This window comes from Haliaeetus albicilla, chromosome 28, assembly GCF_947461875.1.
Source record: "Haliaeetus albicilla chromosome 28, bHalAlb1.1, whole genome shotgun sequence".
Taxonomy (NCBI): Eukaryota; Metazoa; Chordata; class Aves; order Accipitriformes; family Accipitridae; genus Haliaeetus; species Haliaeetus albicilla.
This window is the reverse complement of record NC_091510.1, coordinates 6,276,437-6,291,182: the sequence shown is the minus strand read 5'-3', so window position 1 is coordinate 6,291,182 and position 14,746 is coordinate 6,276,437. Positions and strand designations below refer to the sequence as shown.

Below are 14,746 nucleotides of genomic sequence, written 5' to 3'. Positions count from 1 at the left end.
AATGGTGTGTCAAACTGAAGACCTCTCTAGTGAAATATTTAGTCAAACTGTTCCTGATAAAAGTACTTTTTTTTTTTTTAAATCCATAATGTGCATGCTACAATTTTAATTAACACATTTTAGCTTGTAATGCAGTATGAAGTCAATTATCTAGCTAATGTTTCTTCAAAAACAGATAGATCAGAAACTACAGAATTATGCTACTTTTAGTGATTCCACTGAAATCGGTTCTTGCTTCAGTAGCATGCAAAACGTACTAGTGATCTGGAAGATCAAGTTTACAGACAACACAAAAAGGCATACTGGAAACCTACTAAACCAGTCAGGGTTACTTGGGAATCTGACTTTATTCAGCTATCCACATACAACCTTCTGTACACAGGTAAGATCTCAGAGATGAAGACACTCTGGACTAATACACTACAGGAAGCAGAGATGTTGAAAAGAATTATGATAACGTAATATATAACTGAGTGAAATGATAAAACTATGACGTGATAAGGTTATCGAGTGAAGAATTACAGTAACTTCTTACATGTCGTTATAACTAGCTGAAAGTACTGAGCAAGAGGTAGTATTGTACTGTTACACTATCCTGGCAAAAACTGGAAGCATGGACACAGAATTCCTGTCCTAAGAGACGTGTAAGAAATGAGGAAACACCTATAAGAACAAATCATGGCTTCGAAGAGTAATCTTTTCAGTGAGGAACATTTGATACTGGTTTGTCCTTAACCTATTCTTAGATAAAGTAAATAATTCACTTAAATCTCTATGTCAAGAAAGGGGTCTTCCTCTACAATAAAGGTACTGTAATAGTCAACTCAGAGTTGCACTGTAGCGCCTGTGCTTCAGGTATCTGATGGGCAATGTGGGACTGACACCTCGGCATCCAGGCGGCACAACCCCCGTGCAGTTAGAACAACCAGAGGACAGCATCTATCTATCCCTCCCTCCCTCGCACCAACCCAAGCTGGTACAACCAGAGTACCGTACTGAGGGGATAAAAAAACCAAACCAAAACAAAAAAACCCAACCCAAACCCCAAAGGTACAGCTTTTCAGAACAGTGATGCCATGTGTCTCTACTCATGGCATCGATCACGTAGCTCCCACTTTCTCCGTGCCCCCCTCTGTCCCCCCAACACTATTTATTGCAAAATGCATAAAGGCAATAGGATCCAGTGTTTCTTTTCCAGAAGAACACCCTAATCACTAACCGTGAACTGCTTCTCACTTGCTTTGCTCTGATGCCATATACTTTCAGCTTTTACTTTACAGTGCTTCAAATTCAAGCATGAAAGACGGAGCTCCTCCACTCTGCCTCTGTCTCAGTTACCTGCTGTTTAGGTTACAGCCATCAGACAGAAGCAAGCAAGATGAATCCTCTTAGGCTGAAAAAAATAGCTGAATCCAACACACCTACTGCATGAACGAAAGGAAACCATTACTACCATCTCCTTTGCTTGCATTTTTCCATTGCATCTTAAAAAAAGATGATGTTCAGATGTGTCACGCATGTAACACACCTGTACGTGTTACAGCACAATCACATTGAATACATGGCTCACGGACACTGGGCAACCTCAGTCAGGTTACAGCCAGTGCTAACCTCTTACTTAATCTCCAAATAATTTTTTCTCATTATTTGCTTTGTGCCGGTATTACTGTTTGGATAGCTGAGCAGATCAGGGAATTGACTTGGATGGAATTAACCAAACAAAACCAGTCATTAAGTTAAAATGACTGTGAAACCATCCTTTATAATTGTCCTACCTAATTTCTGACCCCAAAACTATTTTGGTAGAAGATACAAGCCAAGATGCTTTCAGAGCTTTTCTATATCAAACATCTACCTGATGAAGGAACATTTTTGCCCTTGGTGCCAAATTTTATTTGAAAAGTCTCAGTCTTGTTTTAAGCAACCTATGTAATTTTTGGATCTGACTCAGTGTTTCTATTATCTCACATGAAGCAAGTAACTACTTCTCTTATGGCAAACTAGATAGTAACGCAGCAAGTTTTGCAAGGAGAGATGTGTTGTATTAGAACAATTAATATATTTGGAAAACACACCAGCTTTTAGGCAGAAAGCACCCTCTGGGTTTAGATACCACTGTAATCTAACTGATAATAGAATTTGCTAGCACTTGTTCAAGCCCTGTCATTTAGGAAAAATAAGATTTAAACACCATTAAAATGTTTGCTTTTGTAACAAATGTGCATTAACCATTTTGAATAGCATTGGTTATATCTATCTCTCTATATTTCATTTCATATTCAAGGTTCTACCACACAGTTGCAAGCATGCTGCGCTAAACTTAGACTCCAGTAGTATTTAAGAACAAAGGGTAATTCAAGGGCAGTATTTTAGCTTTAGCGTCTTGTTTTCTGACATGCTTGATCTGTAGCTCAGCTTTATTATCCAACTTAAGATAAACAAAAATAAAACCTTGCAATCTTCTCTAAGAGAGTCACGCAATATGAACTAATCTAAACATTCCCTTGTTTCTCAGTCCCACAAAATGTGCAATCTCAGAATTATTAAAGTCCCGTGAATACCAAGAAGTCCAAAACTTAACTTGTGCTACTGCATGAAAAAAATTAAAACAGGTGTTTACGGAGTAACAGAGCTACTGAATGCTAACTTCATTAACTTCCATTAAGCTAACTGACTCACAAATGGCATTTAGATCAGTAGTAAATCATCATCTAGGTCAGCAGGAAGCTCATTACAGACTGACAATCCAAGTGACAGAAACACTTTTCTGCAAGTGCTATAGTAGTAATTTCCTGTGTGAAAGGCTCGCTGCTGTTCCTGCATTCCTCAGGGGACGCTTCTTCTCAGAGGATGTTACTCTTCCTCAGGAAGAGGAAGGAACCAGTTGTTATGGGATGTGTGGGCTGAGAGCTGTCGGGCATTTTCTGCATGCCGCAGAATCAGCTGTGAGAACTGTGAATACAGCTTGGATTCCCAGCCCGAGCGGGGCAAAACACTGCTTGGGCAGACAAGGTCAGAGAGTACGCGGACAGTATCTCAGGAAGTTGAAACAGAAATAATACCTGGAACTTCCATCCCTCTAGTTCCCAGAAATGTGCTGATTTGCTAAAGGAACAATATACAGACACGGATCAACTTGAAAAGCATTCCCGAAGCATTGCACTGTTGCCATGAGTAAGACCCTATACAAAGTAAAATATTGCCAGTTCTAAAAGTCATCCGCAACAAGCCAGTTATCTTACAAAACAGTACCAACAGTCCAGCAACAGCATCTGTTAATAGTGTCACTATGGGCAAAGGCAACATAATTAAACAAACTGCCTTGTGAGGAAACTAAACACTGAAGCTTGATCTTTTATATGGCGGCGGGAGGGAGATTTTTTCCCTGTTAGGTCCCTCTCCTGGGGCTCCTGTCCTACAGTAACTCAAGCTCCCTCCGTATGTGCTGTGACACTCTTTATGGGGCAGGTCACCAGTAGCTAGTCTGTGCCTAGTCCAGTATCAGTGAATTCAGTGTCACATCCCACTGGCTTTTTCTTTAGTGGCAGCACTAATATATTTCCTTATTCTACTAACTGCTTATTTCCAGACTTGGTTTAAAAACAGCCCCACCAACTATTTGATTCAAAAATTATTAGGGAGATAGGACAGAGACAGACAAATAAACAGTACAAGCTCATAAGGTACATTTCCTCAGGAAAGCGGGCTAAAAATAGTATAGGAAATATTATATTCTTGCACTCTCTAGTGCCCAAATTCAGAATTCTGTCTCCAATGAAAACTTGACTTTCTCTCAAGCTCCAGTTCACTCAAAGAATATAATGAAGCCTATTAAGGAACATCAAGACATGTATTATTACCTAATTATGTAGCGGCACAACACATTTCCTGTTCTCTCCTTGTAAACCAGCAGTTACACGCTGTGTTAGAATAGCATCGCTGCAAAACGCAAGGGCCATTTGGATCATATTCTTCTTTTATTACAAATGTTGACTTCACCTTCATGTATCTGATCTTTAAGCGTTATTTGATGCTAGAGGAATCAAAGCATATTGCTTTTAAGATTAAGCACACAAATCTTTTTAAACATGCCTGCGCCTCTGCAGAGGCTCAAAATGCAAGTTTAGAAATTCACTGTTCAATATGCCAAACGCTTCATCCTTTTGGCACTTGTGACAGAAGATGAGCCATTTTGTTCGTATACACCATACCTTCTTTGGAAGGGCCCTAGCTGGGCAACAGAAAAGGCTGTCTCCACTGCTTCATGGTTGTTCCAGAGGGATTCGGTGTAGCCTTTGGGAGGGACGAGAGATTTTCCTTCCCCGAGAGCAGCTGAACATGTTTAGCTGCAGAGCTGTAGGGAGAAGGCAGCCCATCGTCTTCCCCCAGCCCCACACGCTGTACCTGCATAGCGTGCAAAGAGTAGAAAGGTCTGTCTGGAGTGTGCCATAAGCCAAGGTGACACTAAAAATTGCTTGTTTAAGAGCAAGACTGGACAGAAGAGAAGGATTCATTTGTAAAGACACAAGAGCTGAGTTTACAAATTCTTATTTTTATTCTGCTGCACTGAACACTTCCGAGTCCCTCTATTTGCAGCATTTATTCTATGTTTTTGTAAGACCTGGCATCAGAGATTCAGAGGCTGTTTGAAAGGTTTTGGTATGCTCATCTATGGAAAAGGGGCAGACAGTTTTACCTCAAACCTTTGGAGAAACGGGATCTCTTCACGTTATTCCCTAATTTCATTCTGTGTTTGTGATTTGGAGTTCAGGTCATGGAGTTGGCGGTTTGTTCAAATATGCATTTACTGGTAATCAGAAGAACGGCAGTATATGAAAAAATCCATAGCTATTCAGGGAGTGGCCTTTCTTATTTCTCTGTCTGGGAGCAAGGAAGGTAAGGTGATGGGAGAGGCTGGGAACTGTCAATTTTTATCAAAGCCCTTCTACAGGTGGGATCACTCCTCAGTGCAGAGCTCAGTCTAATTGGCAACTGAGTTTTGAACAAAGAACACAAGCAGGACATTTTTCTCTTTTTCTTAGAGGACAATGATTCCAGTCTTCCTTTCAAAGGGATAGTGCCAGAACTTTCCTTTGGTGGAGAAAAATGTATGAATACCACGCAATGATCAGAGTTTAAGTGAAAGGCTAAATGTCTAAGGTCCCAAAAAACCTTGATATCCATGAACTACAGAAAGCTGTTGTGCTTTCAGATGAACTATAACAAGCAGTAAAGGCAACCACTGTGCACAGGGAAGTGCCATATGAGTTTTGCTCTACTGGCTGTTCCCTTCTGAACCGGACTTGGGCCCTAGAGGAAATCATCTATGCATGAAATTCCTATTCTTTCCTTTCTTCCTTTTTCCCTCCCCTTAACCTCACTGGAGATAGTTGATGTTTATTTCCATGTAAGGCTGGAGCCAGGAAAGGATGTAAATCAGAAAAATTTGAAGTTGCATGGTAGGGAAAATATGCAGTGTTTTTAGCTTTTAAGATAAATTTTCTTTTGTCATCCTCTTCTTCAGGATTCTGGAGTTGTGTTAAGCCATGCAAGGAAGAGACATCACTCTAATGTCTTTTCAAAGTAAGTTCCCATGAGGAAGAATAGTTGAATAAGCCTTCATGTACACAGAGATGGAAGAATAGATGCAAATTTTGCATTCATAATTGCTGTCTTTGCAAAATATATGGGACGTTTTTTAGGTTGGGGTGCATTTTTTGGGGGTTGTATTCAAAGGCAGAAAAAAATTGTGTCTAAAATACCTAAACCCTGAAATATATACTGGGGAAGCAATGTGTATAGCATAAATTGAGAGTACAGATACTTCTACTTTTTGCATCAAGACACCTACTACAAGTGCAGTACAGATATACCAACATTGTTCTATCTTGAGGAATAAAAGTTGCACATATTCTTATTTGCTTTCACTCACTTAACAAGGTGGGGGTAGGAGAGAGAATTTATTTGGTCACTTTCTATTTTAAAACATAGTATGTTCCTTTTGCTCCAAACAGGAACAATCCTTATCTTTCCCCTTCCAATAATTAATCCAGTCTTAACTTTGTAGAAATCGTACTGTAAATGAACAATAAACATGTCTTGTTTTCAGCGTTAACTAGCACTGGAAGAGAAAAAACAGCAAACATCTCCCAGCCAGCACAGACATTCTGACTTCCAGATTACAGTACATTGCTTTGCTTCCTCCAAATCCTGTTTACATGAGCAAAGTCAGGGGATGGAACATTAGAGAGCCTCTACAGTGATTTCCTGCTGCTGTTAGTAAAAAGTACCTAGACATCATCAACTTTCCCTTGTTCCCAACAGCTTATCAGGGACCAGAGGTTACTGATGTATTGTCTTACAGACTTGAAAAAACCCAACCTCCCTCAAAACTAAAAAGTAAAATCAGAGGATGAAACACGAAGAAATACTCCCAAAGGGAAACAAGGCTTACAGTTTTTCCTTTTCAATAGTTCAGAAAACAAAAGCAATATTAAGCTGCTTGTTACACGGAAAAGAAGGGGTGGGAGAGAGGCAGTAATGATTTCAGAATCTTCAGTGAGATAGAAAGGAGAAAGAAACACCACCCCTAGCCCCCAAACCTTGACCCCAATTCAGTGAACATTGTCAGAGTGTAAAAGGCTAGAACACACCTCATTTTTAATAACTGCAACATATGAAGGCTCTTACCATTGGAAAAGTCAGGGCATTATGCAAATTCCAGTTAGCTAAGCATATGTAGCTTGGGTTTATACTGGTTTTAGTAACACACAGGAGAACTGAATAAATGAATCAAATTCAAAGCTATTTCCCTAACAATAATAACATACAGACAGGAATTTCTAATGTCTTTGTAAATATAGTCCAAAAGAAAGCTGCTCCATACTGAAGATTACCCTGAAGTTTTTCCACCGACACAGTGACCACATTCCCTTCACAAAGTTTACAAAGGAAGTTGCATCAATGTGAATCTTGGATGAAAACAGGTTTTTCACCATGTTCAAAAAGAGCTGACCTTACAGCTTTAACTTGGAACACAAGTTGAAAAGATAACATGTTTAGAGTTCAGAGAGTTTAATAATTTAAGTGTTTTCTAGCAAAATCCCTATGAGAACATTCATACCTGCATATCTTGCCTTAGTCTTTGAAGCTGGAAAATAAAAGTAGGTAAATTGAAAAAGCCCACATAAGTAGGCATTTTAAGTGTGGAAGTTGTTATGGATTGTTGGCTTTGATGAAGCAACAAATTAAAATTCCTTGAAAAGAAGAGGAGGAGTGGGAGGAAGAGATAATACCAGTATTTCCTCATACAGATAAAGCTCAAAATATAATTGAATTACAAAGAAAATATCTAAACATGTATTTTAAATACACAAGAAAGAATCAAGAGTGATAAATTTTTAAATATTTGTTTTTCCAAATCTTCTCCAGGCAGACAGTTGTCAAGAACAGATGACAGTGATACTTAGCAGCAACTTAATTATCTAGAGTTGTGTCCCCTGTTTTGGGCTTCTCAATACAAGACAGACATTGACATCCTGGAGCAAGTCCAGCGGAGGGCGAGCAAGATGGTGAGGGGGCTGGAACACATGATATACAAGACAAGGCAGCGAACCAGGTTTGTTCAGCCTTAAGGAGGAAGGATACAGGAAGATCTCACTGCCATCTCAAATATCTTACGGGTGGATAAGAGAAGACAGAGCCAAACACTATTAGAGAACGACTGCGTTAGAATTAGAGGCAACAGACAGGTTGGCACATAGGAAATCCTAGCCATATATTACGACAAAATAAACCAAACCAAACCAAAACATTTTCACCAGTCAAACACTAGAGCAAGCTGCCCAGCGGGGTGGTGGAATCTCCATCCTTACACTTATTAACAAATGAACTGGACAAGGCCTTTAGGAACCTGATCGAAGTTGGCCTTGCTTTAAGGGGGAGGTTAGGTGAAATGACTCCAGACATCCCACTCAACCTGCACTGCTCATAATTTTTATTAATAAATCTTTACAGAAGGGAGGAAAAGGAATACCTTTTCGATCTGCCACAAGTCATCTTAGGGGCAGTGATAGCATATTTCCTATGAGCAGTAAGACCAGTCACAGCTCCAATAGCTGAAGAAGAGATTCTCAATAGGGAGAACACTTTCTCTTATTTTCTGGAGTAGCTTGAGATCTACAGGAGTTTGCCTGCTTACTGTCAGGACTTTTGATAGCCATTCAACAAAACATTACAAGGTTTTGCATAGATTTCCAATTTCCCTGAAGATATTTCAGGGAGCTTTAGGGAACTCATCACAGATCCTACAAAAGCTTCAATGTTGTTATTTGTCCCAGATAAGCCAGTCTTTAAATACTTGAGACAGTGATCCAAGAAAGGCTGTATCTCTTCTTCAGCAGAACTGAAGTAAATATGTCGATTAGCTACTTCCAGTGATCCAGCGACTTGCCAAGGTGTTTTGTAAATAACCCTTAGGCCCTGCTGTGTTACATGCGTGATAAAGACATTGAACAAGAACCCTTAAAGATACGTAAGTGCAGAGTGCATTTTTCTCTCTCTACACATATCAAAAGGGCAGAAGAACTGCTTAAGCTAGAGCAAAACACTTCAAAAAGAATAAGTAGGTATAGACAGGACATTTGTAAATTAACCTGGCAACCTGATCAAAGATTTTTAGTCATTTGAACAGCATTCTTCCAGTAGAAGTAGGAACAAAAAGCCATAAGCAGCTTTAAGATGGGTCTTGACAAGTTTAAAAAAAAAAAAAAAAGAGAGAAAAGTGTACAGTGATATTGTCTGTGATAACCAGTAGAAAAAGAACAACCCGGGGGGTTGGAATCAGGGAGAGGAATGGGGGAGGAGGATGAATTAGACTAGAGGTTGGTAACCTCAAGTTAGAGGAGGATTAAACAAATAATAAATACACAAATAATGCACAAACACAGTATCATTCAAGTGAGGACAACAGTGTCAAGACGAAAACTGGCAGTGAAGGTGGGATGGGAAGAAATCCAGCATCTGCCCTTCCCCCTTTGATTTTTATAAAGAACACATGAAGCCTCTACAGGCAGGGCTTCTACACATTAGGGAAATTGAGCCAGCTGCAGATGAAAAGGTCCAAGTCAGTGAGATCCAGAACCCTTTGGGAACAAGACACAAAGAGACTGGATGGCTGGCCTGATTAAGAAACAGGTAACAATTCCACAAACAACAGAAGCTGGTAATGCAGCAGACAGACACTGAAGAGGATGATGACACTAAAAGATGAATTGACATTAGAAAGTAGGGAGGACCAGCCAGGCTGGCAAGGTTGGGGAAAGTGTTACTTACTATGGGGGAGGAAGGATGCTAGTGGCAGAGAAGACATGCAAATGGTTTCTGGATTTGAGTCAATAGTGGTGTGTTGGACAGAGCGGTTGTCCTTAAGGCTGTAGTCCAAGTAACAAGTATACAAAAATGTTGCTAGATGGAAAAAAGATGCAGACAGTGAATGCTGAGATGCAGAAAAGTGAGAATCAATGGTGAACAGATTAAGATAATGGGGAAAAAAAAAAAAAAGGTAGCGATTACTGACACAGCCAAAATGTATGAATTCTAAAGCAACATTTTCGTAACAAGAAAGACTGTAAAGCAAGCCAGCCAGTAATCAAAAGGGTGATGTCTCTAGTGGGTCAACTTATTCCTACTATGAGTTCTGGGCATGAAGTTTTATAAACTGTTCTCATATTAGAAGAATTAATGAAGGAGATTAAATGATTGGCAGATTTATAGGTATGTAACAAAGAATTACAGTGTAACCATACGTTTGAATTCTGTGATCATTATTAAGATCAGGAAGTAATGAACACAGAGTATTTTAAAGTGATAGGTAGCCAATAAATTATATCCACCACAATCCACTGTCTGTCAAGCCCACTAAAGAGACTTCTGTAAGTCTGCAAATTACTTTTGACAGAAGTTACCTTAAAGAACCATATTTCCATTGTGAAAACACAACTGCTAAACCTTAATATATATGGAATTATCATCTCAAATAAAAGTTATTATATGATTATTTGTTTTGAAGAAAAAGTTTCTCTTAGACATCAACCTCTGTATCATGATCTTCAATAAATGATCTTAAAGAATTTTATAAAGTACTTTCACAAAATACCTTTTCATAAAGCATTCATGACAAAATAGAACAGCAGAAACCACACCTGCTGCCTATTCACATTTAACCCTTCAGCCACACAAACTCTTGTTATGGTAACTAAAATTGCTCAAGATACAATTTATGCCTTCACAGGAACAGATTTAGAGCTAAAAGAGAAATTCTCATTTTAACCTAATACTAGAACAGTACGTCTTTTAGATTTCATACCAGGAGAGCATATTTCTCCTCCTACGAAACTACCGTTAAAACATTGCCTTCCTTTCCTCCCACATGCCATACCAATGTCATATGAAAAGCTAACACTAGAAGGATCTAATCCTATAATTCTGTCTTAAAATGTGTTACTTTTTTTTTCTCCTAGAGAACTACTAGGTGCCTTAAAAGGAGAAAAATTAAAGAAGAGAAACAATTTTGGAATTTTATCAGTGAGGCAACTATTCTTTAGGTTTCCCATTATTTGCAGATAAAGACAAAGAGTTACAAGAAGTGTTTGAGAATAAGCCACAAATTTTAACAGTAATATTTAGATATAATTAGCATGGGCTTATAATTAGAATTTCTGCTTAGTATATGGGTAAAATTACTAGTAAAACATGAAAGCTTTGCTATTACACCATCTTCTGGTTAGCCTTGGGAACTGTGAAAGAAAGCTTAAGCTGATAAATTCGGATATTGAGCTCTGAGCAGTCAACAGTTGTTAAAAAAAAAAACAAAAAAATTCATTCAAACAGACAGAAAGAGCACATTTCCAATAACCTGTTAGTTTAAGCTATACCCTATCTTTCCCCCCCCCCCCCCCCAACTCTCAGAAGGCAACTTACGGCAGTGCTGAAAGATGAGCTAATCTCTATGACAGGTGGGTCGGGTGTTTGCGTATTAGTCACATCAAAGGTAGGGTCGACCTGTTGAAAATGAATGATAATATTATTATTTCAGCACCAGTAGAGAAAGGGAAATAAGACTGAAATAAAAAGGACCACTTGCTACATTAAGGCACCGCTATTCACTAAGGACTGGAAACAGGCTTTAAAATTAGTAAAAATAAAGGTAGGATGTTACCCTGCAACCACGTAAAATGCAATCATATAATACAGAAAGAGAATCCACATATGCATTTATTACAGAAATATAATTTATATTTCATAAACTTCCATCACCCAAAACTAACTCAGGGGATTTCTACCACAAGAGGTGCAAGCATTAAGAAGTTCAGTTGTATGACAAATCAATAAAAATGAAATTACTAGTTTGAAATTGATTTACTAAGACAACTAACTCAAAACCTGCCCAAGGCTGAAGCCATGCAATTAACGGTGGCCAACGATGCTGCTGAAGTACTGAGCAGTAGGAAGTATTCCAAAAATTTCTCAACTCTGTAACTGCCACTTGCAGGTGCTTTTGAAAGTTTTTGCATGTGCACAACTATAAGGGCTCCTGAAAGTCACCTTTGTGTTTTACTTTCCAGCGTCAATCACTTGTGGGGGCAGCTGTAGGCCGTCTTTCCTATTCCTCCTTCCACCAAGAGAACTGTCCCTGGCAGAAGCGGGCTCTGAACTCCAGAGCTGCCTTCTAGCAACGATGCTCAATTAGCTTGTTACAGCCCAAGGACAGCAGTAAGCCCTCCACTTGTGGAGGTTTCCACATACAACTATTTTTTTTATGTTACACTGGTCCCCTGCCTGTTGTAGTTTACTTAGGACACATCCATACCGCAGCTTCTAAGTCCCACTAGCACTCAGCTTAAGCTAGGCTCAACGCAGTTGCAGCCACTCTGGCTCAGCAATGCATAGGTCGGCGTGCACCAGTCCAGTCCCTAAGCCCCAGTTGCCTTACTGGGTACAATGGGTACACCATTAGCACCAAAGCTGAAAGCGAGCACACACTTAGCAGCCCAGATCGATCAGTTCCCAGCTCACGCTCGAGTTCCTCAAGTCATCTATCGCAACCAAACAGACTGTCGACGTGCTTACTTCTGACGTGCCAACCCTGATTGTCAAAATAAATTGAAAAACACTGTTGTGGAAAACGGGTAGAAGGTAACGCTGAAATCTGTGATAAGTTAACCAGCCAAACACAAATCATGCTTTTCCTAAAACTACAGGAAAAACTGCTTTATACTGGGATAATGTCAGAGGCTGATTGATCAGATATGTCATCATAACATCTGCGATTTTGATGTCTTAGTATCACAGTTGGACTACTCACTTATGGTTGGTTATAGGAGTTAATCTTTAACTTTAGCAATATTTTGCTCATGTCCTTTCCTGAAAGTGAAGCATTAACAAAATATAACAGAATATAAAGTTTTATCTTTATTTATCTTATGGTTTCACCTAAGGATCAAAATATCCTCCCTATAAAAATCTGTGTGTGTATTTTTCCTACTATTGTATTACCCAGGTGTATCACAGCCTAATACATTTGCCCTCAGTGCGATGTATGGAAGTACTATTCTTATTATTTTATGAACTGACAAAATTCACAGGAAGACTAGATGACTTTCAAATCACCAAGAAGTCTGGCGTAGTAAATAGAAATGAACTTTCCTCTATTCAACTTGTCATCAGTAACCCAACAGCAGCCTTATCAGACAGCATTAATTCCAACCATCTTACTTGGAAGTGCAAAAAATATAAAGAAAACCCCTAAAACTCACACTTGCCTAGTGACAGGTTTATATTTTAGTTGCTGAAAGTTTATTAGATACAAGGGTCACTTTATTTTGTCTTTTCAAGGAGAAAGAGCCTACTATTTCACCTGAAGGCTGTCAAAACTCTGGCTCAGCCAGAGCTGCTCACTCAGTAACAGCTTCAGTGCTATTTCCACAAGCAAAAATCACTGCCCATACGTTGGTATATAGATTTTTAGGTCAGAGATCCATTTGTTAAGTAGCCAGAATGAGATCTTAAAACTGGAATTAGTAGCCAGGGAAGGCAAGCAACAGCATCTTGTACTGCCTGAAGCCTTTTCATTCCATTCATTTGGATTTCCTTAACTTACATGCAGAAATTTGTTAAAACTAATAGAAGTAAAATCTTCCTTGGTAAATGTGGATGTGGGGGAGAAGGAAGAAGATGAACAAAGTTTACTAGCAAGCTAGAAGGCAAAAATACATTTAAATACAGATGTTACCTGATTATTCAAGCTGAAAGTGATCCTCACACTTTGCAGCACTTACAAATCAGAGATGACAACCCTTCCTTAAGGGGAGATCTTAATTCTGTTTTTAAGCTAGTTCACCTTTCTGACTAGTAGTGTTTAGCTCCTTCTTGGATTGCAGTTTCAACAAACCATTCTTCATCCATGAGCTCATTTTTGTAGCTTTTCTGTCTTTTAACTCAGATTATAGTTGCATCAATTGATAATGAGCTACCCAGAGACAATCAGGAAAACCCATCCTGCTACAGGGCCATCAGAGCTGATAACTTAAAATTCTCCCTCAATTTGTAGATATTAGGATCAAGTCTTGCTTTCTTCCAGTTTTGTCAAATGGACTTGGAGGAAAGAAAGGGAAAAAGGAGAACCGAAGCCAGGTAACATGGTCTAAGTAATAATTTCCCATTTATCTGAAAGCTCTGCCATTTTAACTGGGCTTCTTTAGTTTCTTCTCTACAGAAACATGACTAATGGAAGTCTCCTCTGCATATAGTATTGCTTACCACTTCATCAGAGTTAAGGCGAGGAAGAGGGGAACCGCAAATTTTGCTTTTTCTCCCTCTCTACATACCCTGTGTATTTAAACAGACAACTGTCCTGAAGAGCTTACATTTGTTTAGAGCCCAGCATAACCAGGGTCATTTGCTTCTGACCTTCAGTCAGTCCTGTAATAAACATAATTAACACATTACCTGAACGTCAATCACACTATAGGCAGCTAAGCCTACAGTCTTTTTCCGACATGCATTATTTGGGCACCGAAGAGAGGACAAGGCACCTGCAGGACTCTGCAGAAGAAGGACATCAGGTGCCTCTCACCTATCAACACTCTAATGTAGAGGAGCTACTGTAGTATTATTACTAATAGCTCTTGAAACATCTTCTTTGAGATAATATCTCCTTGTTATATACATCAGGGATATTGTAGAATGAGTTAAATGCTTTTCTTGATACAGGGTTGCTAAATAAATACATGGTATGATTAAGTTAAGAAAATGTGCTCTTTATGTGGAAGTGTCACATCCTGGAGCTGGAATGAAAGTCTCCTCTGCATATAGTTCTGCTTACTGCTTTATCAGAGATAAGGGGAGGATGAGGGGCATTGCAAACACTGACTAGTGGTGCAGGAACTGTCATACGACATATTTAAAGCTATATCTATATATCTATAGAATTGTTAAACAAGAAGTCAGAAATAGCAAAGTGTCTAAAGAAAAGAGCACAAAACCATGAAGGCTGTAGCTAAACCCTTCTTGCAAATATTTGTATTTAATATTGCACTACAAATTAATGAGGTAATAGGATGAAGCTAAGTGTAAAAGTTTCCAATTACTTGACATTTCCTGACAAGGTGATGTAGTTAGCTGCTAAATAATCTCCCCAAACTTATTTGGAAAGACATAACTTCAGAAGACAAGAAAACCCAGAACA

General features: G+C 39.0%; 1 protein-coding gene across 4 annotated transcripts in view; it reads right to left on the bottom strand.

Annotated features, from left to right (window-relative positions):
- Window positions 1–14,746, bottom strand: part of POC1B (POC1 centriolar protein B) — a 55,711-nt gene that overhangs the window by 20,079 nt on the left and 20,886 nt on the right. For 3 of the 4 annotated variants that reach the window (XR_011322577.1, XM_069773414.1, XM_069773416.1), the window contains exon 10: window positions 10,981–11,061. The exons of the other annotated variant lie outside the window; for it this stretch is intronic. Coding sequence is in view for 2 of the 3 variants with exons in the window: in XM_069773414.1 (XP_069629515.1) it covers window positions 10,981–11,061 (81 nt within the window). In the remaining variant the exon portion in view is untranslated. The remainder of the gene's footprint in view (window positions 1–10,980; window positions 11,062–14,746) is intronic. 4 annotated transcript variants of the gene reach the window in all.